Genomic DNA, 25558 nt, shown 5'->3' on the forward strand with positions numbered 1-25558 from the left:
GTAACCTTTTTTTATTTTTTTGAGAATACTTTTGACCTGGATGGTTGAATCCTCGTCGTAGAAGCTGCAGATACAGAGGGCTGACTGTAATGTACATGTTGCAAGAGAATGTGTTTTGTCCCTTCTCCTTCCCAGAGCACTGCATGTCTCTTAGAAGGCTCACTACATTTCACTCCACAATTCCACTGTAAATCGAACATTCCCTAACAGGTCCTGTCGTATCTGAAGATAGCAAACTTCTTTGTATTCAAATCCCTTCTATTGTTATGGCAAGCAATGAATAATCACATTCTATTATCAATATGTAATGTCATATATATATAATGTTTATAAAAGTAGAAAAAGCAGAGCAGGGGTTAGCACTGCAGGGGTTAATTTACAAGGAGGGTCTAAGAATCGCTACAATTCTTAGATGATTGTATACCAACCATGCAAAGCTTGTGCTATGCTATGTAGTATTGGATTTATAAAGTCACAGCCCTGGTGGTCTGGCAAGAATTCTGATTATTCTATTACACTAAAATTTTGGTAGAGAGAATTTAGTTACATATTCTATATAAGTTCCAATAAATTTAGATAGTTAGTAGGCTTCTCCTTAGAGGCTAGGATAAAATGCAAGTGGCATAGAACATGTCGTCTGTGCTAAAATAGTGCCAAGTTTTTTACCTGAGATTTTCATCTGGGCAGTTGTTTCTAACTCTCCTCCCTGCCCGTTTGCTACACACACTTTTTTGGGAATCCTTGTGGGAGAGCGCATTGTTACTGATGGAAATGTGCTTTTCGGATGTGTTGAGGTGGATTAAAAAAAAAAAAAAGAAAGAAAGGTTGAAAACCTTTCTCCTAAAAACCCATCTTGACAGTTCTTTACAGGTTGTAGGTGCACACAGACATCAGGATTCTTACAAGAAGCATCACTGCAAGCAATATACCTTTCTGAAAGGCCATTCTCTAATTAAGCCAGAGGTTGGCAGTGGCAGTAGTGATGTATAATGATGGCTACCATTTATTGAGTGCCTACTCTGTTTCAGGCATTGTTCTAGGCAGTTAACATGCACTAACTCATTTAATCTTCATGGCACCTCTATAAGGTAGATAATATTATTCCATTATTTATTTATTTATTTATTTGTGGTATGCGGGCCTCACTGTTGTGGCCTCTCCCGTTGCAGAGCACAGGCTCCGGACGCACAGGCTCAGCGGCCATGGCTCACGGGCCCAGCCGCTCCGCGGCATGTGGGATCTTCCCAGACCGGGGCACGAACCCGTGTCCCCTGCATCGGCAGGCGGACTCTCAACCACTGAGCCACCAGGGAAGCCCTATTATTCCATTTTAGTTGAGGAAATAGGCACAGAGAAGTTAAGGACTTTGTGCAATATCACACAGATGGAGCTGAGATTCCAAGCCAGGCTGAGTGGCTCCAGAATTGCCATCTTACTATTATGCTATATGGCAGCTGTAGTCACTCAGGAAAGCTTGCTTGCAGCCAACCTAGGAAAAGCAGGTTGAGTTCTAGCCACTGACTCAGGTTTATCAAGTGTGTAGACAAGAGAAAGCAGGAGATTGATTGTAAAGCTTATTCCTGCTTTGAAAGTCTTTCAAGATAAAAACCGAGGGCTGTCAAAAAGACTGATTTTCTATACATGTGGATATCTCCAAAATCAAGTGGTCAAAAAATGTACTGCTTGATATAAAGAACAGACTTGTGGTTGCCATGAGGGAGGGATGAACTGGGAGTTTGGGATTAGCAGATGCAACCTATTATATATAGAATGGATAAACAACAGGGTCCTACTGTATAGCACAGGGAACTATCTACATATATATATATAAAACTGAATCACTTTGCTGTACAGCAGAAATTAACACAACATTGTAAATCAACTATTCTTCAATAAAATTTTTAAAAAGGTACTGCTATATTCGTATCTGCAAGGTCTGATGAAATATTTCTACTAAGATGGGAAACCTAAAATTAAAAATAGAGCTCAACATTTACAGACCTTTTCTTAATATAAAATCTGGAAATCACGTTGACTGAATGATTCGAAAAAAATGTAACAGGCGAGTCATGAAGGCCTCATTACCATCCTCCACAAAATCTCATAGCGCTACAAGTAATCTAACATGTTTACGACAACTAACTTTTTCTTACAGAACTTTTGTTGAGAACAGTTAGGAGTGCTTTACCGCATAACTAAAAACACATTATTTTTAAAGTGCCACTTCTATTAAAGGAGCTTCCCAAAATGACTAAAATGAAGTAACAACAGTAGCACTTACTATGTGCCAGAAACTGTTGTCAGTTTTACATGTGTATTAATCCATTTCGTCTTCAATCCTCAAAATGATCTAGTGATGTAGGTATTATTATTATTATCTACACTGTACATGAGGAAACTTAGGTAAAGAGATGTCAAGTAACTTGCTCAAGGTCACACAAATAAATGGTGGCCCTGGGATGCAAATCCAGGTATCTTGGCACTAGAGTTGCAGCTCTCAGCCTTTAAACTGAGTAGCAAAATGCAGAGAAAATACTTTTCCTGTAAGACATATTTTGTTGAACAAAATCTAACCGTGGTAGAAATGGAATGACAGAAAGACGGCAAAAGAGGAATGGTCCAGCCGTTAAGACTCTGCACTTCTATTGCAGGGGGCACAGGTTCCAACCCTGGTTGGGGAATGAAGATCTCACATGCCGCGTGGCATGGCCAAAAAAAAAAAGATGGCAGGGCTTCCCTGGTGGCGCAGTGGTTGAGAATCCGCCTGCCGATGCAGGGGACGCGGGTTCGTGCCCCGGTCCGGGAAGATCCCAGATGCCGCGGAGAGGCTGTGCCCGTGAGCCGTGGCCGCTGAGCCTGCGTGTCCGGAGCCTGTGCTCTGCAAAGGGAGAGGCCACAACAGTGAGAGGCCCGCGTACCGCAAAAAAAAAAAAAAGACGTTAAAAGAGGAACGATCATGTAAACATTTCTCCTGTATTTTGTTACATCATTCAGACATCCAATATAAAATAGCTTAAATTTTATTTGTACTTTAATTCCAATTTTCGTTACATCCAAATCAGTAATGTTTTAAGTATTTTTTAAAACAAGGGCTTACTAAAGTAAACATGGAAATTTTCTCATTTTCTTTTCAGAGCATTACCCAAAGTTAGCCCTTGGCAGTATTCTAAAAAAGCAACAAAGCATTAACAGTTACCTTTCTTATCAGATGTCTACCAAACTTCTAAAGGAACAATTTAAAAAATGTTTTTTCTGATCGTAAGGCCTCCTACATTAGCTTCAGTTCTATAAAACAATTTTAGGCTTCTTCTTTAAGCCTGAAGTGGGTATTCACCATCATATGTGTGTCCTAGGTATTAAACACTAATTTAATAGCTGTTCACATCTCTAGAGAAGAGGGCACAGATCTGTAAGATTTGGCTCTATGAACTCTTCTTTTTTAGGATAGCAGTTATTCAAAATTCTGAACCCTTTATACTTAAAAAAATTATTGTGTGTCATATTAGGATTAGGACACTGGCAGCAAAGTATGTAATTGCCCGTACAAGCACTTAAACCTTTGCTCCCCAAACAGCCAATGCTACCTCTAAAGGGGATGTTTTGGAAATGTTCTCTTTGGATGGCACAAAGATTGATAGCACCACTGGTGTTTGGTGGGTGGAGGCCAGGGAATTCTGGCGTCTTGTAACGTGTGAGACAGCCTCACATTAAGAAACATGGTTCGGCACCCTGAGCGACTTTCGAAGGTTCATTCGTGTAGTAGAAAGTCTGTTTATTATTATCTGAGCCTAGAACCTAACTTCTTTTTCCATACAAACACAAAGTACATTTCTGCATCGCTTTAAAATCCATTGAGGTTTCCAAATATGCAACTAAATTGCAAATCAAGATTGTAAATTTGTGTTGTTCAGAACTTTACTAGCACAGTTCACCATTTTGGGGGAAAAAAGTCTTATCAATGGAAATGTTCCTCATGTTTCTGAGTCACAATAGTCTACATTGTTGCTGTCTTCGTGTAGTGATTACACACACACACACACACACACACACGCACGCACTCATCAGCCTGCTTCATTATGTCTTCTGGTGTAACTGTGCTTAAGCACTTACATACTGAAAAAAGAAATGAATTATAAATTACTTTCATTTCTACTTTATATTACAATTATTATATACATTTTAATTATCTGTGGAGATATATTTATGAATTTCACTTCAGGATAGTAAAGGGGACTGTTTTTTTTAATAAAAAGGAAGTAGTGGGTTTCGTAGGGTGACATTTACTTAGATGTCAGCTGTTAATACAAGAATGCAACTTGCATAGATGGAAAGTTATATAGCCAAAGATGACAAATGTGTTTCCAGTACACTAGTGAAGTAAAATTCAACACTGTTTAATCAAATGGAAAGAAAAACCTGTTCAATGCTTAAACTTTGCACTGGAATTCATAAATGTCACAGTGTGTTCTTTCTGATGAAACGTGTACTGAACTTTCAGATGGCTATGCAAATGAGCTGATATCATCCCAGGTTGGGTAGGATCAGTGCTTCTTTGTCCCAGTCCCTCCTCCTCTTCTACCCTCAGATGCTGATGTGTAGTAGAAACAGAGCTTTGTTAGGCAGTGGGCCTGCAGTTTTGCCGTGTGGAAAATCAACTTATTACCACCATCCTTTACATTTCATTTACATACTGTCATACTGACAGAAATAACTCAACATTCTATTTCTCTTCATTGCAAAGCCAAATATTTAGTTCACATTTTATAGACACAACCTTTTAAAAAGATTAAAGAGCTGCTAAAACAGCTTACTGCACAAGAAACACATTCAAATGGTCCAAACATATTTGTATACTGTGATTAATTCTTTCAGTAGATAATTGTGAAAAAAAGATAACAAAGCAAAATCTACAAGAAATAAATAGGCAAGGTGAAGGCGTACAGAATTCTAATTTTTATTTTAATTATTATATTTTTAATATTCTTTTATGTATCCACATTCCTTAGATTCAAAGAGATTCAGATTGGCAAACTCTGAAACTGCAGAAGTGAATGGTTAAGATTTTGGTTTTTTAAATGCATAGCAGTAGCCTCTATTATGGAAAAGTTCATGGGTTCATAAATTGTGGTTCATAAACTGTTCCAAGATAACTTCCACTGAATGTGAGTTGGTTTGATAAAATTTAAGTATCTTCTTACACTTATGTTTCTAGGTAATAAAGTTAAAATTTTATTATTACCAATGAAAGAGCAAATGAATATTTTTTCAAATTAAACAAAAGCATTCACTTGACAAATTAGCTTATTAAGTTGAAGGTTGTGCATAAAATTACAATGACAATTCAAATGAGGTAAACAGAATAAACCGTTTATTAAAACATCGTGTGATAAAATAAACTTTTTGATCCAATGCTACAATGGTAAACATTTTCCCCTCATTAACATTCCACCTAAAACACAGTTAATTTTAACGCAATATGACCAGAACTTGAAAATACTTCTGTCCTTTACCACTCAGTAATAACAGTGAGGTGAGTGCAGATCTAGGTTTTCTTGATGAGTCAGGGATAGAGGATGATAACGTAGAAGACAACTGAAATCTCATACAACCAAAGGTTAAATTTTATTTACCCTGTTCACTGGTCCAAACTTAAAATTCTCACTATATCAAAAGATTTCATGAATCATCCCCCTCCCTGCCAAAAATAAATATTAGGAACAGATTAAGGATAAGAATTGGGTTTTAAACTGCACTTTATTTGTTACTATAACATTGGTTTTTTTTTTTAAACTGATCAACCATAAGCATGCAAAAAGTTCTCTTCTGAACGGAACTGCTTCCATAGCTCCTTGGATATCAGTAGGTAAATTATAAACGTCGTTCAATTTATAGTTCTCTCCTTTATAGCACTTATAAGCAGTGTGTGAGACACATACCACAGAGGTAGGAAAGACCATCTTTAATAAATTATCTTCTTAATTGCAGAGAATTTCTGAAAATAAAACTGAAAAAGGCTAACCCGTGCCTCTGATGAGTCCCAAAAGACCGCAGATCCACCGCCTCTGATTCAAATTAGTCCCCTGGAGAGTACTAGCCTTTGTAGGGCACCTGACAACAAGATCCACCAGGGCTCCGATCGACTGCACAAAGAACACCTTCCACTGCTCTCATTTGCCGATTCTTTGGACCACCCAGTCCTGCTGGCAGAGAGGGCAGCGATTGTTCTGTTTCACCCACAGGGACATGCAGCAGTTATGGAAGGAATGATTACATTCTCCCCAGACGACTGAAAGGAAAAAAAGAATATCTGACATTACATATTTTAATTTAAATTACCGAGCTCAAAATTCTAGCTTATTTTAGATTATGTAATAATTAGGGTTCATAATCTTGAATAAAGATGGTTAACTGGTCAAAATAATTTTTTCTAGCTATAAAGAAATGGAAACTTACATATGTAAATTACACTTAGGAAATGAGATACACCACTGTGCTTGGGAACTTTCCATCACTGTTTAGAATCTTTGGGTGCTCTGGTGGCCCCCAGTTCCGACATAGCTCCACATGGTGTCTTTCTCAAGTTAGGAGATGAAAAGACTTTAGTCTTCCTTAGATCCCAGACTACCTCAGTCAGGCACTGATTCTGGAGACCTTTGGGTCTTTATTTTACTGAAAAATGTCCTCCTGATTTTTATTTAGCAAGATACAATGAATTTTCAATGTTTATAGCTCATAGCAGGCTATTATAAACAGTTGACATGCTTCTAAACATTATTAGCTGTACCTCTAATGCGTTGTTTTCTGGAAGTGGTGAGGATCTGTGTTAAGTCATCCACAGGCAATGCAATTCCTCACGTGACAAACAGAATGGAATTTTCAAAGTGGCTGGCTTTGAAAGAGAGGTCTCTTTCAAGAAAAGTGTCTCTCTATGATCAAAGAAAGCTGACCTACACCTCACAATTCCCAAATTAATATTTTTAAAACAAACAGAATTGAAGAAAAAATTTTAACCAAGGGAAATCACCCATAATCTGGGATACAATCTCAAACATGGGCTTCATTTATCCTTTGCTTGACCAACTGAGCTATAACAGAACAATAAAAGAAATAGGAAAAAAACCAGGAAACAAACCTTTTTATGAAAATTGGTTGTAGGGGTAGGAAACTAGGGGATTCATTCTAAGTCTTTTGGGAGGAAGTAACAGGATTTGATCAAAACTACATAAATCATTAAGAAGCTGTATGTAAACCACACAAACACAAAGGTAACCTTTCATTTCAGGAAAATCTTTAAATACTTTATATAGCAATCTAGAAGTGATGACCTCAAGAACTGGGACATAAAAACCTTTGAGTTGCTTAAATATTTGGCCTAAGACAACTTCTGTAGTCCCAGATGTAAGTAAAATTTAACAAACTTCTATCTATAAACTACATCCAAAAAAATCTTGAGATTTAGAATTGTTTTTACCTTAGTAGAAAAGTTAAATACCGGATCATAAAAGAATATGGAATACTGAAATGCTTTGTTAGAATAAAATCCTGACTGACCAAAACTAACCTGTAACATACTCAAAACTTGAAGGATGTTTTGGCAAATTCCTTATTTTATACTTTTCTTAACAGAAAAGAATTATTTCTTTTTTGATTATCAAAATGTTTACCATGCCCACGTCTAGAATATATAACCAATTCTCCTCAATTAAAGCAAGTGAAGGACTTACAGATTAATTCCATTAAGACCATTTGAGAACCAACACATTTTATATTAATAATGGATCACTACTTTACAGTTTATTTTTGTGTATTGATAAAGTCAATCTTAATTGCAAATTCAAACATCCCTGCTGAGAGAAAACCTTCAGTTGAAAAAGCAAGAGAACAAAATTACAACATACCAACACAATCCTCTTGTTTGTTTTCCGCTTGACATCTAAGACAGGCATCTAAAAGTAAACAAACAGCAATTCTCATTCTGATGCTCAGAATGCAATTTTTAAAACCCATACACTTCAAAGTAAAGGCCCAAATAAAGGCCCAAAGGGTTAGAGATGTAGATTAAAAGACTCATACTATTAATTTCTCATCTGAACATAACTGCTTAAAGATGAATAAAGTACAAGGCACTCTACTAATTTACTTATGACCACGAGCAATTTCACAAGGGTTACTGACCCTCTATTTTTACAAGCTCTGATGAAAAGAACTTGGATGTAACCACCAGAGAAAAATATGCTATACTCCACTATATTAGGAGTTATAAGCTCACTGGGCATGTTCACACAGATCAACCTTATGAGTAGTTTATTTTCAAGACATCGTTTTAAATAAGCCATGCATATATATTTGTATTTGCTTGCATATAGATTGAAACTCTAGAAGGAAGTCCAAGAAACTAATAATAAAGTTTACCTGGGAGGGGATGGAATGGGAAGGAGTTTTCACTGTGTACTTTCTCAAGTTTTTACGTTGTGTGATTGTATAATCTCTATAAAAATTAAATGTAAAAAACTCCTAAATACTAGGTTCTCTTTTTTTCTTTTTAAGGAAATGCTCCCTCTGAGCCCAAAGCATTTACCCATTTAAAATATTTTAATAAATTACTTGGGAGGGGCTTCCCTGGTGGCGCAGTGGTTGAGAATCCGCCTGCCGATGCAGGGGACACGGGTTCGTGCCCCGGTCCGGGAGGATCCCACGTGCCGCGGAGCGGCTGGGCCCGTGAGCCATGGCCACTGAGCCTGTGCGTCCGGAGCCTGTGCTCCGCAACGGGAGAGGCCACAACAGTGAGAGGCCCGCATACCACAAAAAAAAAAAAAAAAAAAAAAAAAAAAATTACTTGGGAGAAAAGAAAACATGAGGAATGGGAACCAAAAGGGTATACTAGAAGTTTTCAAAATTGAATCTGTACTACTATTTGTTTGATGAAGGAGATAATATAGAATATTTTAGGAACCAATGAAATGGACTCATTCACTAGCTGAAAGGAGTCAAAGTTGGGTAAAAGGAAGTTCAAACCAACAGAAAAAAACAGCTTTTAACATAAATTGGAGGAAAATAATTCTGCAAAAATAGAAACACGGTGGAGCTGAAGCCTGCTTCTCTTCTTACACTGGATTATGCTCAGGCATTTGTTTGCTCCTCTCTGCACGCTCTCACCCTTAAGAAAACACACCACCTTGGCCTCTTCAGTGTGGATTAAAAACAACCACCGCCTCCTGAGGCCTTCTTCAATTCCACAATTACTGAGTATCTACTCTGTGCAAAGAGTAATGCACTGTGGACACCAAAATGACCAAGTCTGGGTCCCTGGTCTCACCAGTAAATGGCGAGGTAGATAGGCAAACAACTAAATACCATAAGGATCATGATATAAGGGTGAAGACATGGCTCTGGTTCTGTGTAATCACAGAATTAGAGTTCATGATCCCAAATGTCTCTTTTACAAATTAGGAAAACAAGGCTCCAAAAAGTTAGCTCAAACGTCCACGTTAACATACAGCTGTGGAAGGCTACTCTGGCTCTTCATAACTTGACAGCACTAGCAAACCTGGTTGCCTCTTCCTCGCCAGTGCTCGCTCGCTGTGCCGTCTGCTCCTTTCAGATTGAACGGGGGAGAGTGGAAACCCAGGAAGACAGTGTTAACTACATCAGAATGGGCTGGCAGGCAAATCTTAGATCCAGAAGTCATAACCGATCATTTAGGCGTATGAGATGAATTCCAAATATAAAGGACATGGGATGAAGTGGGCTCTTTGTATAATCTAGAAATCTCTGAATTATGCTTATAGCTTTTAGATTCATTGTCAAAAACTGACCTAAATGGATAAAAATGACTAACGTTGCAGATAAAGGAAAACATTTTATTTTGATGATGTTCCTAATATCTAAAACAGCACATTTCTAAATAGTAACACCTTTCAGAATGATGCTAAAAAACAAACTTCCTTCTGCTGTCACCTGACCACGAAGTGGATTTTAACACCTCATAAACAAAATACAGAGGTCTAGTCCAGAATACTTTCCTGAACCCAAAGCACAGCTGTTGTAAATCTGTAACATTAATCCACAGTAGCAGAATACTTGCTATAATTAGAAAGTTAATGTGAACCGTGAGTCATTTACAGCCCATACTTTGCCTTACTTTAAATATCCCAGGAAAGTTTATTTCTTGCAAAATTGCAACCATTATTTTAAATTTTACACTTTGGTTTACTAGTTTTACATTTTTCTTTGGGAAGAAAAATAAAATGCTCTTTTAGGAAATTCTTTTTTTTAAGCTAAAGGAAATTTAGGGGATAAAATTTTTAAGTTTGCCATACAAAAGAACAAAAATCGCCTGGATAAGTTAAAAATGTGACTCAAACTGTAAATTATGATTCTAGTTTTTAAGAAGGGGAAGGACAAGGGAGCTGTATTGCAGGCCAATAAACTAGATACTTTTAAAACTTGATACACAATATAAGTGGATCACATCTGAAATCAAGTTCTTTTAAAAGTAAAAAGTAAAAAATGTTTGAATCCCATGGTTGTAAATTCTCTTTAAAACAAATCCTTATGAATAAAAAACATAAGAGCATACTACAGAGACAGTAAATTGAGAAATCACTTGATTCTGGTTGGTTTCAATTTTTATTCCTCAAGAAGGGAGAGCAATTTTTAAGTTATTTTCTCCAATTCTCTCATTTTTCAGTGCAAGACACAGTTTTCGAACTATAGAAACCTCAGTGTTCTCCAACTACCTTCAAGAAACAACATTTAAGATGCTCTTACATGCAGGAGTTTTAAAAACCCTATTTAAAAACATAACGTGCATTTCAAGAGCACCTCTTTTTCAAGGTGGTCGGAGATCTTAAAACAGAAACCATATAAAACATAACGAGATGAAGCTGTTCTGAAAGGTTTCACTTGGTCCAATATTTTTACTAAAAATATCGTAGAAAGAAGTAACAGTTATTTGTAAAAGAGGGTTTTCCATAAAGGTCTGACTTCAGGGCACTGTCTTCTCCAAGAAATGGCATCCTATGATAGGAAGGGACCAGGAAGGAGATGAAGTTTTATGTTTCTGAATAAAGGGCTTACATTCTTCCCCTTCAAGCCAAGCGAGTGCTATCTGACCAGTCTCGAATCATCCAGCTTTAAAAGCCAGCAGAACAGTAGCCCATCCAGAAAGGCAACGGCTAGGAACATTTTTCTTCCCTGCGCCTCTCCAGAGCACGACTAGGGGTCGTTTTTGTGGAAGATGACTCCAGAGCGTCACTTTGTTGTGTGTGACCAGAAGCACTTTAGTGACCCGCTGACTTAGGGCCTTGACCCTGAACCTCTCTCCGGTCTGCTTTTTTAAAAGGGTGCCGTAGCTGTGGCCACACAAACCGAAGTGGTTCCTCCCAGCTCCCATCAAATCGCCTACTTTTATTGTCGTGATCACACCCATCATTACCTGAAATTACCTTGTTTAACTGGCACTGCTTACCACCCGTTTCTCTCCCCAGAATACCAGTCCCCGGCGCTGGGCGCCTGCTTAACGACCCCATGGCCCCTGGCAGCGGCCGCAGCCCTCTGACTGGCAGCAGCTCGTGCGTGGCCCGCGGTCCCCCGGCACCGGGGCAGGGCGACCCCGCCCCCACTCCTCCCGGAACAGTCTCTCCGAGGCTCGGTCTGTCTCCCACGCCCCGAGACGAGCCCGCGGAGGCCGCAGCGCGGCCCGGGCCTCGCGTGCAGCTCTTACCCATCACCTGGACCCTACAGATGGCGCACGTATCGCACTCCACGTCCCAGCTCCACATGGCCACCGCGTTCCACTTCTTGAGAGAGAACATTTTGTCGCCTCCCGACTTGGATCCTGCGCTCCCGGAGTGAGAGGACAGGGCGCAGGGTTCCTCGCCGTCTTCCACGTCGGCCATGGCGGCGGCGCGAGGCCGGCGGCGGAGACGTTGGGTCGCGGGAGGCGGGAGGCTATGGCGGCTCCGTGGGGCCGCCCGACGGGCCACAGCGCCGCCCGCAGGCCGCGGGCCACCGCCGGGCCCAGGACTGGGGCCGCCCGCGATTGGCTGGCGCAGCCGAGTGACGTCACCGTACGTCAGCGCCCTCAGCTTCCCGGTGCCCGGGTGTCTCGTAGTCTCGGTGTACCCGCGCCCCCGCGCCTGGCCAGCTCAGGGGCCTGAGGGGCATGGGGCAGACTCCGCACAATGGAGGGTTCAATTGCGCAGGAAACACGTGTCCTGCTTTATGCCTTCATGACACTTACCGCTCTCTGAAGTTGTCTTGTTGATATATTCGTTTGCCTCGTCCCTCCCAAATGTAAACGGCATCGGAGCGGGGGCCATGTCTTGATCACCACCTTCTCGGTATGTAAAAAATGCAGCCTCAGGAGGGGCAGTTATTTGTTGAGTGAATGAATGACGATCTAGGAATCTGGTTCAACGGTTCTGAAACTTTTTGGTCTCGCGACCCCTTTACACTTAAAAATTATTAGGACATTAAAGAATTTTGTTTTTGTAGGATGGATATATACATATACACACTCATACGTATTTATTTTCTTTTTAAGAAAACGGAAAAAATTTAAATGTATTAATTCATTTAAAAATAACAGTAAGAAACCCGTTCAAATTATCCTTAGAACAAGAATATCGTACGCTCACAAGAGAGAGTGAAGAGAAATAGCTGTGAATATTGTTATCCAAATAGTTTTGACCTTGTTGGTCCCCTGAAAGAATCCCAGGAACCCTGGGGACTATACTCTGAGAACCTCTGATCTAGTTTAACCTCCTTTTATATGTAGGGATAATGAGGTCCAGAAAAGTGAGTAACTTAAAGAGCACACTGCTCTTCCGTGAAGGTGACAGTTTGGAAACCAGGGTTCTTCTGTTGCTAGCCCAGGGTCCTCTTATTATGTTGTCCCAATCAAAGCAGATAACATCTCTACTTAAAAGATAAGAGATAAGAAAGCTGAGGCACAGAGAGCAGAAAAAGATGCTTGATTACCACTACCACCTAGTGGTGGACACCTGCTGTGTCAGGTCTGGGATTCGGCCTCCCACCTCTTCTTACTGGGCCTAATCATCCCTTCATCTCCCGATGTCAGGCCTTGTGCCTGGGCCAGGGCTACCCTAACTCCAGAAATCTGGCAGGGGAACGGGGATGCTTATGCACTTAGATATTTATATATGTAAAGATATAAATGTGGACACATGGTCACATTTGGCTAGATGCTAATGTGTGCTGTTCGTTGAGTGGTGCAGTTAGGTGCTGTGAGGGACAGAAACATTCCTCAGGACGCATGTAGTGAGGGAAAGCCTTATGGAAGAGGTGAAGTTTGAACTGGGTGGAGATGGGAGGCCTTGGAGGCCAGGAAGTGAATGGAGAAAGCAGAGACCTCTGCGAGGCTGTCAGCTTGAACAGAGCAGTAATAGTGGTGGCAGATGTAAATCTGACCACAGTAACTTTATGAGCCAGACAAAAATGCCTGTAAGCAAACCTAGATGAACCATCCAAAACACATTTCATTCACATTAAGCTACCACACATCTGACTAGAGATGGCTATAAATGCTAGATAGTTTAAAAAAAAAAAAAAAAAAAAAAGAAGGCTGGAACCAGATGAGGATAAAATGCCCCCCGTTGGTGGGAACTGGGTAGTCTGAAAGAGAAAAGGAGGGACCTCAGATGAAAGGCCAGAGGATGATTAAGAAGGAGAAATGGCACATGCCCATGCTGAATCTGAACCTCGTCACCCTGCCCCTGGATTATTGTGGCCTGTCTTCTTTCCTGTCTCTCCTCTCCACTCTAGCATCCAGTCTAAAGTGCCTGTTTAGTTTTCCTCTGTCCACTTTTCCACCGGGCACTCTCCTGCTCAAAATGTTCTGTGGCCCTGCATTATCACTAGAACAAAATCTAAATGTGCCAGTTGGTCCCTTAAATCCTGCCACCATATAGCTCCAGTCTACTTTTCTAGTAGTCATCTGGAAGCACTCCTCACTGAGACCATTATCAGATTAGTCGGCTCAGTCATCCAAACACACCCTGGACTGTCTTTTTTGTTGCCCCTCACATTGTAACATCTCTGAAATTGGTCAGAACTTCTCCCTTCCTGCTCTGGCTACATTGCTTCTGAAATGAGGAAAAACTCACTTATCTTCGTGTCGGTACTGACCACTCTTTGCCACTATTTATTCATTCCTCCCAGAAAAACCATAGCACTTAATTCATTTTTTTGGCATCAGGTTGCATAACAACCCAAAAGTGCTGTTACTGATGTTCATCAAACAATTTTAAGGTTTTTAAATTGACAGCTCATAAATGATAAAAACCTTAAAATAGCAAAATGAGTATCCAATGGAAAAAAAAGCAAGTACTGTTAATGGACTCTCCAGAAATTGCTACGTATGTACTGCAGACACATAACACATCAACTCATTTAAAAACTTTTTAACTGTGGTAAAATACACATAACATAAAGTTTACCATCATAACCATTTTTTTTTTTTTTTTTTTTTTGCGGTACACGGGCCTCTCACTGTTGTGGCCTCTTCCGTTGCGGAGCACAGGCTCCGGACGCGCAGGCTCAGCGGCCATGGCTCACGGGCCCAGCCGCTCCGCGGCACGTGGGATCTTCCCGGACCGGGGCACGAGCCAGTGTCCGCTGCATCGGCAGGCGGACTCTCAATCACTGCGCCACAAGGGAAGCCCCATCATAACCATTTTTAAGTGTACAGTTCAGTAGTATTAAGTACATTCACATTTTTATCAATCAATGTCCAGAACTTTTTCATCTTCCAAAACTGAAACTCTATACCCATTAAACAACTCACCATTTCCCCCTCCTCCCTCTGGCAGCCACCATTCTCCTGTTTCTAAGTTTGAGTAATCTAGGTACCTCATATAATTGGAATTATACAGTATTTGTCTTTTTGTAACTGGTTTACTTAGCATAATGTCCTCCAGGTTCATACATGTTGTAGCATGTGTCAAAATTTCCTTCCTTTTTAAGATTGAATTATATTCCATTGTATGTATTTACCACATTTTGCTTATCTATTCATCCATCAGTGGACACATGGGTTGCTTCCATCATTTGATTATTGTGAATAATGCTTTTATGAACATAGGTGTACAATTATCTCTTCCTGATCCTGCTTTCAATTCTTTTGGATATAAAGTTGAGACAGGAAGGGGGTAGGGCACAACCTTGAAAAGAATGACATAGCCCAAGGGCATGACATAAACTGATTAGAACCAACTAGGTCCAAGATGGCTGAGTCGAGTTCTACTTGACCTTGAGCGTCAGTATACACTCATTGTAGCACATCAGCATACTAAATGACACACCCCAGCTTCCATGGCAGTTCCAAGGACGACCACAAAAGGTCAAAAAGTGAGCAGTGGCCCAGTTACTGGAAATCCTCACCCCTTCCACAAAATGGCTACAATAACCTCCCACTCATTAGCCTGTGAAATTACCCACCCCTATAAACACTGACAGCCCCACACCCTCTTGCCACTCTTGCCTTCTGAGATGCCACACTCTGTCTGTGGAGTGTGTATCTCCCTGAATAAACCTTCTTTCACTTTACTAGGGCTCACTCTTTAATTCTTTCCTGTGTGAAGCCAAGAACCCACACTTGGCGGCCGTCCCAGGGACTCACCTGAGACCTGGGATGGGACCCTCCTCTCGCTCCCTACTCTCTTTTCTGCAACAAACCCAGAAGTGAAGCTGCTGACTCATATTAATTTTTTTTTTTTTGCGGTACGCGGGCCTCTCACTGTTGTGGCCTCTCCCGTGGCGGAGCACAGGCTCCGGGCGTGCGGCTCAGCGGCCACGGCTCACGGGCCCCGCCGCTACGCGGCATGTGGGATCCTCCCGGACCGGGGCACGAACCTGCGTCCCCTGCACCGGCAGGTGGGCTCTCAACCACTGCGCCACCAGGGAAGCCCTGACTCATATTAATTCATTTGTAATATGAAATTTTCACATTTTATTCTCCAGGCTGCTCTTTTTGTTCAATAGTATGACTAGGGCGTGTCTCCATATAAGCACTTTCATATCCACATTATTCTTCCTGATGGCTGCATAGAATTCCACTATATACATGTCCTGTGATTTATTTCTCTTAGAACCGTTGAGAGACATTTAGTTGTTTCCAATGTATAATTAATAGTGCTGCAGTGAACATCTTTATACATATTTCCTTGCACATGTGTGAGAATATATATGTATATAGTACATTTCTAGAAGTAGTATGCCTGAGTTAAGGCTATGTATTTTTCATTTTGATAGACATTGCGAAAAGACCCCTAAATAAGCACAGATTTTACACTCCCAACCAGTGGATGTCGGTGGCAAATCTTTAAAAAGTTATTATTATTATTTTTTTGAGCGGAAACAATTTCTCAGGAAGCCTTATAAGTTCTAGAGATTTGTTAAATTGATGTCACTACCCTATAGGCTTCCTTACCCTGACTAATGATTTATATTTCAACTCATGCTCTAATGTTTACTTTTAATGTATGAGGATCTTGTCTTTCTTGCTAGATGCTAAGATCCTCAAGAGTGGACATAATTTACTGTACTCATCCTCACCTCTGCAATTAGTTTGGTGCCTGGAACTTGCCAGCAATTGTTACATTGTACATAGAATGAATGACAGTTTTCGTTTTTGTTTTTAACTTCAAAATGAAGAGATCTTAAGTGTTTTTTATTTTTTCTATTTTTCTTGTGTAGCTATTCTAAGTGAAATAACTGGAGTCACTCAATTCTAACAACACTAATACCAGCCATTAATATTTACTCTTGAAAACATACTATGAAACAGGTATTGTCCTAAAATACTTGAGATGTGTTACCTCATTCAATGCTCACCAAATGAAATAGGTGCCATTCTTATCTGTATCTTACATAAGGAGAAACTGAGGCACAGTGAGGTTAACTGACCTGCCCAAAGTCACCTGTAAAGCAGCAGGTTTCCACAGAGAATTCTGGTTCATCTAGTTGCCCGATCTATACTTTTTATCCCTGCATCATGTACAATTTAACAAATCCAATTTATCATCTGTACATTGATCAGTGACACCTCTTGCATTTCCCATGGAGCTGTCTGAAATCTTAATGAGGGTAGGGGGTAGAGTGAGCAGAAGTTTCCTCATCTGGGAGAAGATCCCCATTTTGGGATGTTGTCTTTCAGAAAATGGTTATTATTTTCCCAAATTCCTGTTGTTCCCAACCATAGATATATTTATGAAAGAAGAGTCTTTCTTTCTTAAAGATCATGACTTCCTTCAAATTACCAATTTCACATGCACAAGAGAAGAATCCCACTTATTTTTACTAAGGCATACTCGTGAAACCCACATTTTAGAAAATGACAGGCGTGACAGAACTACTTTAAACTTTCATAAAAGAGTCTTATCAAATTTTGGAACTTGAAAGGGGTTTGGTTACAGTGAAAAATATTATAGAACAAGCAATATATTTCCAGGCATGTCTAGTTGGCCCTGGAAATAGATAGAAGCCATATGGTTATATGGTGTCCATATTCAGTTTTTAGCCTGTGAAAAAATGAACAGGAAATTATAAATAGAAAAAAAGAAAAAAGGAAGTTCAACTTTATATAGTAGAGAGTAAGCATATGTAAACAATTACACCGCCTAAGAGGTAGCACAGCTTCATAAAGAGTTTAGATAAATTCACCATTTCAGATCCACAGTAGGCTAACGGGAACCAGGATGTGTGTGTGTGTGTGTGTATGTTTGTGTATGTGTGTGGTGTGTGTGTGTTGGGGTTGGTGGAGGAGGTTTGAAGAGAGGAGGACGTTGCACTAATGTTTGAGAGAACTATGTTGTTCTCTTCCTGCTTGTCCCTTGGTACAATCATCGTCCATCAGGAATGGAGCAATGCTTTAGGGGAGTGTTACCTCGAACCCAAATGCTTATGATCTCATCACGCCCATAATGTGCTACTCATGGCAGCATCTATCCCAGCAAAGTGCCCACGCTCCATACAGTGCCCCCTGGTGGCTGCTACTCACAGGCATAGATATCAAGAGCATGCCTTTTTCTTCTTTTGATGGGTAATACTAGATTTCTTGCTGTTTTTCCAAATAGATCTGAAGGTGTCTGAAGAGATCTGGGGAGTGACTGTAATTTTTAAGACTGGCAGTTTACCTGAGAGGAGGAAGAACGTAACAGTAACTGGGTAGGCTATCTCACAATTCCATTTGATGGACTGGGTCTTAGGCTTCTGAGCGGGGCATTCTCCCACATTCCTATTAACTGGGCAACTTTCCTTTCACCTAATACCCTTTCCTTATATCTTCTTGATGTGAGTGATCATAATAATTACTTTATTTCTGTAATAACTTCTTATACTAGTCCTTTCTTTTTCCATTCCCACTATCATATCTTGGATGGGATGATTCCAGTAGCCTTCTAACTGGTCTTCCTAACCTCAGACTTCCACAATCCCAAGTCTATCCTGGACCCTGGTTCCAGATTAATCATCTAAAAGCAAAATTCTGATCTTGTCATTCATCAATCTGATAACATCATTGGCTCTCCATCTTCAGCAGACATCTTTTGTTTGTGCTTGCCCAGCTCCCGCTGTAGCTTCTTGCTGGAACAGAACCCTGAATTTCCACTGGGGTTCCACTCCCCTGCCCTCCAGAGGTGGACATATAACTCAGACCTGGCCAATTCATGCATTTCTTCTCCCTGGCACAGTGACTGGTCACTAGGAGTGCATGTGACTCATGATGGTCCAATGAAAGTAAAGAGAAAGGCTCTCTCTTGAGATTAAACAGGCAGATTGTAAACTTCTGGCTAGTGCTGTCCTACTTGCCACTGTGTGGGAAGAACCTGCCTGTGAATAAAGCCAACACAGAAGCAGAACTTTCAGGAGGTGGGGGTAGGTGGCATTATTTGAATCCCTGACTCTAGGGGAACCTGTAGCTGGAACTACCCCTGGACTTTCCATTATTTGAGTCAATAAATTCTTTTTGGTATTGAAATCAGTTTTAGTTGGTTTTGTATAACTTGAAACCAAGATGTCTCGCTGATTTTCCTATATGGACCTGTGATATTTTGATTTATAAGAAATATATATTTGGTCATTTGGATGACCAAATATCTATGAGGAATATGCATTTCTTGTGGTATTTGTCCCTGGCTCACGGCTCCCAAAACCCTTGAAATTTCCTGAGAGATAAGAGCAATGGCAGCATCTGTGTGTCCTCAATTCCTGAAAATGGTTTAGAGCCATCAAGTTGAAATGCGTGCCTTCTTATTCATAACAAGCCCCTTTCTACCACTGGTTGGGTTTATGTTAGTAAGGTGACTTTCAGAAATTCCCTAAAGAGTGGGGCTGGTTGCCAAGGGAACCAACCAGGAATGGAGCGTTGGAACTTTCAGTCCCATGCCCTGATTTCCAGGGAGGGGAGAGGAGAGGGGCTGGAGGTTAAACCAATCACCAGTGGCCAGCGATTTAATCAGCCATGCCCATGTAATGAAGCCTCCGTAAAAATCAAAAGGATGAGGTTCAGAGAACTTCCAGGTTGGGGAAACAGAACGATTCTATGTGTCACTGTGCCAGGTCCCAGACTCCACAAGGACAGAAGCTCCTTTGTTTGGGACCTCACCTTGCGTATCTCTTCATCTGGCTGTTGATTCGTATACCTTAATATTATTTGTAATAAACCGACAATCTCGCTAGCAAACTGGTTTCCTAGCAAATTAATCGAACCAAGGAGGGGGTCATGAGTGACTGATTTATAGCCAGTTGCTCAGAAGTACAAGTAACAACCTGGATTTGAATTGAGGTTGAAACATGAAAATGGTTGTAAGGGTGTGGGTCTGGGTGGTACAACTCTGCCTGGAAGAGAAGCAAAGTCAGTAGCCTAGTTGGATGTTTTCCTCTGGTGATCAGTGCTTATTGGTACTTGGTGTGCTAGGGGGTCCTTCCATCTCATGGCTCATCATGGAAAATCAGGGTGTGTGTTAATTGGGTGGGGCTTTGCTCTGATACCCCACACTGGGGTTGGTCCAGAATAAAATCTAAGGTAGTCACCTTCCAGGGGCGTGCCTAGAGCGGGAGGTCGTGCAGTAGCCCTTCGTGTTTCTTGGGTCTACTTTTAGCCCAGGTGTGTGTCTTCCATGTTCCCTCGTAGAGCAGCAGGTTATGCCGATGCAGGTCTCCTAGCCAACTCAGGGGGCTATGCCGAATGTTTGATGAAGACCCTGTTGTCTCACTTGGGCCACTCTGGAGGGGTCGCTGGCTTCAAGGGCCTTTAACAATGTCTACAGTCCAAAGGACTGGCCGACTCATCTATAGCACTCTAAAAGAGTTTGAGGCAAAGACAGCCAGTTCCCTGCCTGATATCTTTTCCTTCTCTTCTTCTTTGCTAAAAGAACTCTTTTTTTTAGGGCAACAGTGTGCCCAGATGAAAATAAAATCTATTTTTTCCAGTCCTCCTTGGCATTAGGGGTGGGCATGTGACACAATTCTGGCCAACTAGACATAAGCAGAAGTATGCTGGGGATTTCTCAGATTTTCTCAGACAGGTACAAGCACCTTCTCCTTGTCCCTTCCTTCTCCTTCTTCTGGTGTGAGTTGGAAATGGGAGGCTACAGGCGGAACAGCCACTTTGCAACCATGAGGGGAAAAGCCACTTGCTAAGGTTGATGGTGGAGAAAGAGAGGGGAAACCTGGGACACAGACGACATGTTGGAGTGTCTGTTACCTGCCTATTATTCCTCTACTTGATTTAACCACTGTAGCTAGTTCTGTTACATGTAATCAAGCGTCATCTCTACCTGATGCAGAATTTAATAGCAAACAGTATAAATCATAGTCAAGGAGAGAAACAAAGCTCAGAGTTTAAAAAAAAAGGATGGGTCCAAAGCAGAGGAGGACGAGGTCTTCAATAGGAAAACAAGGTCGTCCAAAGTCTTGACTACTGAGGAGGGGTCAGGAGGGAGTGTGGGATTTGTGGCTCAGGCTGTGACAAGTGTCAGGGGCTGGAGGCCACTTGAAATGAGGCCTCAGAGGATTCGTGTGGCACCCAAACCCACAGAAGACTGTCATGTTCCCCGAACACCACACTTCCGGTCATCCTTTTCACTTCTTCTCCTTATAAAGTTCTACTCATTCTTCAATGCTCCAGTTCCTTAGCAGAAGCTGAGATGTCTTAAGATAGTAGTAATTAGATATTGAGATGGAGTTATAGAACAATGAATGGCATGGTGAGAAAGCTATGCACGTTTCGATTCCCTAAAAATATTTCGATCAAAACAATGTATACAGATAGCTAAACAATTAAATAGGGATTAAAAAGTTTATAATGAAAATCAGCAGACCACCCCCACCTCAGCATCCGCAGCACTCTTCTCTAGAGACAACCACTTTCAACTCATTCAGCTGTTTTTCATGTTTACTGCCTTACTTCAAAGTACTTATTTCCATTTAAATTTTTACATATTTACTATTGTCACTTTCTCTCAGCAAACCTTTCAATAGAGATACACCACAATTTTTAGTTAAATCAACACATTAGATTCATTGGTATGATCATATATATTTTGTTCACAGTTTCTTTTTCTTATATAACTTTCTTTTGCCTGATTTAATAGTTGCCCTTTTTTTCATTTGCATAGTTTTTAATGTACCTATCAGAAATATTTCCCCCAATTTCTTTTATTTCTCACATACATATCATCATTTCTTTCAAAATACTTCAGCATTTCCAATGCATTATTAATTCCATTTTTAATGCAATATTCCCCATTTCCAAAGTCCTCCATTTTTCTGACCGTCTGAACTAGGTCTGACCCTCAACCATCTTTTGGCACTCCCTTTTCTACTTTTCTGTATCGATTCTCCTGATTTCTGGATTCTGCATTCTTTGTCTTTGTGATTTATTCCCTCATTCTGCTCAAGCATCTTCTCTGGAAGCTTCCTGAGAATGGATATAGAGGAGGTACGGAGTTTGAGTCCTTGTGAGCTGAAAACATCTTTAGTTTATGCTCACACTTGGTGAGGAGTTGAGAATGTGCAGAGTTCTCACAGAGCTGCCATGGCCGTGCTCCTTGCCTCTAGCTTTCAGTTAGGAAGTCTGAGGTCCTTCTGACTCCCAGTCCTTTGTGCGCAATCTTCTTTCTTTTCATATGTTGTTAGGATCTCCCCTTTATTCCTAGCATTCTGAAATGCCATGATTATCATGCACTGTGCTGAAGATTCAGGGGGCTCTTTCAGTATGCAGATTTATGCCCCTTGGTTCTGGGAAAGTTCTCTATTTATTCCTCTGATAATTCCCTTTTGTCACTTTTCTCTGTTCTCTCTTTCTGAAACTGTGAGTTAGATACTGCTGATCCTGTTGCTTATATCTTCTCACCAGTTTTTCATCCGCCCTGTCTTTTGTTCTAACTTTCTGAAGACTTTCTTGACTTCATTTTTCAACATTTGTTTTGAAGTTTTAATTTTGGCTATCATTTTTACTTTCTAAGAACTTAAAATTTTTTTTCTAATCTTTTTTCATAGCAGCCTGTTCTTATTTTATAGATGCATTATCTTCTGTTTCACTGAGGGTGTTAGAATTAATTTCTTTTTAAAATTTTCTGCATTGTCTCTATATCTTCAGGGTTCTTTTGTTCTCTTTGTTTCAGGTGTGGTTTCCTGGGTTGGACGATTGCCTCACGTGTCTGGAGATTCTCAGATTTCTGTTCACAGTGAACCAGGAGGATTCCAAAGGCTGACAGGAAGCTCCTGTGTATGTGCAGGGCTTGCTTACCTGCTAGGCTTCTTTGAATGGTGAGGGAGTGGCCAGCTGTTAGCATCTGGAATTCCTTTCTCTGGGGCTGTTCAGTTGCTCAAAGAATACCCCAGGCTTCTACATGGCTGTCAGCCTTCTGAAAGCAAGGCAGACAAAGAAGGCTTGGGTGAAGGGAAAGGCTGAATCCCAAACGTGTAGAATTTTCCTTACTCCTCCTCTCTCCAGCTTCTCGCCTCACCCTCATTGCTGGGTGTCCTGGGTCTGCTGAAAGGCTGTTTTAATCTTTCCAGAGAAAAGTCCCTAATTGGTCTCCCTGCTTCTGCCCTTGCCTCCCCTCCAGTCTGTTTTCAACTTAGAGCTGGAATGGTCCTGTCAAAATGTGCGTCAGATCAGGTCACTCCTCTGTGTAAAATTCTCAGATGCTTTTCCATCTCAATAGAGTTAAAAACTAAAGGTCCCCTGCCCTCCATGCTTACTTCTTGTCTTATTACTTTCCCGTTTTCTCTCACCCCATTCCAGCCATGCTGGCCGCCGTACTGTCACTAGAACACACCAGGTAGGCTCCTGCCTTACGGCCTCTGCACTTGCTGTTCCATTGACATGGAATGTGCATTCACAGATATTTACATGGCTTGCTCCCTCGCTCCTTTGGGTCTTCACTCAAGTGTCTCTTCTTAGTACAGCTTTCCCTGGCAGCCCTAACTAAAATTGCAGCCCCCAGCCCCCAAGATACACACACTATCTTCTTATTTTGCTTTATTTATCCCTTAAGTATAATCCCCATCTGATACACAATAGTATATGTTTTCCTTCTTTTTGAAGTTGTTAGTTTACCGTCTGTCTGTTGTTGGTTTGCTGTTACTGTCTGTCTGTCTTCCACTAGGAAGTAACCCCCACGAAGGCAGGAATTCATTGCTCAATTCACCAACATCTAGAACAGGGCCTGGCACATAAGAGGCATTTAATAACTGTATGTGAAAGAAAGAAATAAGAATAAATAAATGAAGTGATCCTGAAGTATTGTTTTGTTTTCTTTAAAAATATTAGTTGAAAAACGACCCTGTAAGATGTGGATAGCAGTTTGTCTTTTTATTAACTTTTTTTTAAACACGTGAAGTTCCTGATGTTTCTGAAGAAGGTTTCATTGTGTGTATTCCATCGTTAAAAGTAGGTCATTAAGAACTCCTTAGTAGGCTAATATAATAACCTTAGGCTGTTAATTTGGATTTCATGAGAGAAGTAGAATTAGAAATTAGCTTGATAACTTGCTAATGATAAGAACACAGAAGCAATCAGAAGAACATTAGTTCTATAATCAGTGATATTACTAATTGCTTTTAATGTTTAAAATGATGTCATTAGTGCTAAATGGCAAGATATTTTCCCTATAAAATCCAACCAGGTAACCCTATTCAAAGAGTCTTTCTTGGTGTTCAAACCAACAATCTGATTGAACTGCTCCATCAGAAATATCTCAGTTATTTTGGGTCAAAATATGGATGCATTACAACTACTCATATATACTACCACGTTTGGGAAAAAACTGATTTCTTGAACTAGAAATTACATTTTAATGTTTTTTAGATGAGTATTTTCAGGTGGGTTATTTCATGATCATCTTCCTATATATGCAAATTGAACCATTTACTAAGCAAGCACAATGTTTTGCAGCTCCAAATACATACCCAGTGATAATTATTTTCCATCAAACCATCTGAGACCGCCCATCATTAGCACCCACTACAGAGGTGGTCAGTAGACTGCCTACAGCTTTATAATGTCTTCTGGTGCAGCGTGTAATGAAAAAGTTGCTGCAATGCCAAGAAAAACCAAAAGAAATCAACCTGCCATCAGTTTATTGAGCCTAAATTAAACTTAAATTTGAATTCATTTTAACAGAATAATTCTGTTGAGTTTGAATTCAACTCAAATGGACTACAAAGTAGATGTTCTGTTTCTCTAAGAATAGAGAGATAATCTTAAAATCTTGGAATCATTTGATTGGCTGTTAAGAAATGGCAATACAGTAGTTTTAGTTTAAAAGTGGCAATGAAGTAGACAGTAATATAATTCTCTCTAGAACTGCCAGTGTTAAAAAACTGCAATCTAGAAATTATGTCTCTAAAACTGTTTTATTATAGAATAGAAATGATAAAAGACTGGATGCTTGTATCACTTAATTCTCTCCACATAACCTACCAGATAGCACACCAAGATTTCTCCCTGCTTTTGTTAACATTGAATTTGGATTTTCAGCTGTGTTTATGATGTCTTTCATTAGGCTTTATTTAAAATGATGTTTCCTTATCTCTCCGTCAGCAGTGAGATTGGCTGTTGTTAATTCTGGTCATGCGTATTGTGAAGGAGAGGACAGGTGTGGCCAATGCTAAACAGCTTGTTCCATACGTGATTCTCTCGTTTTCAAAGGATTACATGATCATAAAACACCGTTAACGCTGTCTGTGTGCCAATCACACTTTAACCATTCTTTGATGATCCAGGAAGCACATCAGAATCTTACGAGGGCTGGTACTTGAGTTTTCCAGTTGATACCTGGAGAAATCTTTGCAGGTCAGGTTGGGGGGAAGAATAGAGAATGGGAGAGAATTCCTCAGAGAATAGGTGAGGATGAGAGAAGAGGGAGAAAAGGAAGAGCAACAGAGAAAATTTTCACTTCAACAATATTCATTACCTAGATCAAAGACTACATATGACATCCTAAGAGTGTTTGAACTTTGTGCAAATCACAGGGCACATCGACACAATGGTGGCCGGCCTGTGACAGTGATCCTGGTCATCGTT

The 25558-nt window shown here is 40.5% G+C and overlaps 1 protein-coding gene and 1 long non-coding RNA gene across 3 annotated transcripts; one reads left to right on the forward strand and one right to left on the reverse strand.

Annotated features, from left to right (window-relative positions):
- Positions 1-5346: 5346 nt before the first annotated feature.
- RNF7 (ring finger protein 7) lies at positions 5347-12043 on the reverse strand. Of its 2 annotated transcripts, none has more exons than XM_059064955.2 (3): positions 11726-12043; positions 7899-7946; positions 5347-6286 (listed from the first exon to the last, which is right to left on the reverse strand). In XM_059064955.2, the coding sequence occupies exons 1-3, from the start codon at positions 11898-11900 to the stop codon at positions 6168-6170; spliced, it is 342 nt and encodes a 113-aa protein (XP_058920938.1). In that variant the 5' UTR covers positions 11901-12043; the 3' UTR covers positions 5347-6167. The 2 variants fall into 2 exon arrangements, with proteins under 2 accessions (XP_058920938.1, XP_058920939.1); XM_059064956.2 differs by having other exon boundaries at positions 11733-11996.
- A 70-nt stretch (positions 12044-12113) lies between these two features.
- On the forward strand, positions 12114-23773 carry LOC136794221 (uncharacterized). Its single transcript, XR_010840613.1, has 3 exons — positions 12114-12344; positions 18099-18189; positions 22650-23773. It is a non-coding gene; the product is annotated as an uncharacterized lncRNA (long non-coding RNA).
- The last annotated feature ends 1785 nt before the right edge of the window (positions 23774-25558 follow it).

The sequence above is a fragment of the Kogia breviceps genome, chromosome 5, assembly GCF_026419965.1.
Source record: "Kogia breviceps isolate mKogBre1 chromosome 5, mKogBre1 haplotype 1, whole genome shotgun sequence".
Taxonomy (NCBI): domain Eukaryota; kingdom Metazoa; phylum Chordata; class Mammalia; order Artiodactyla; family Physeteridae; genus Kogia; species Kogia breviceps.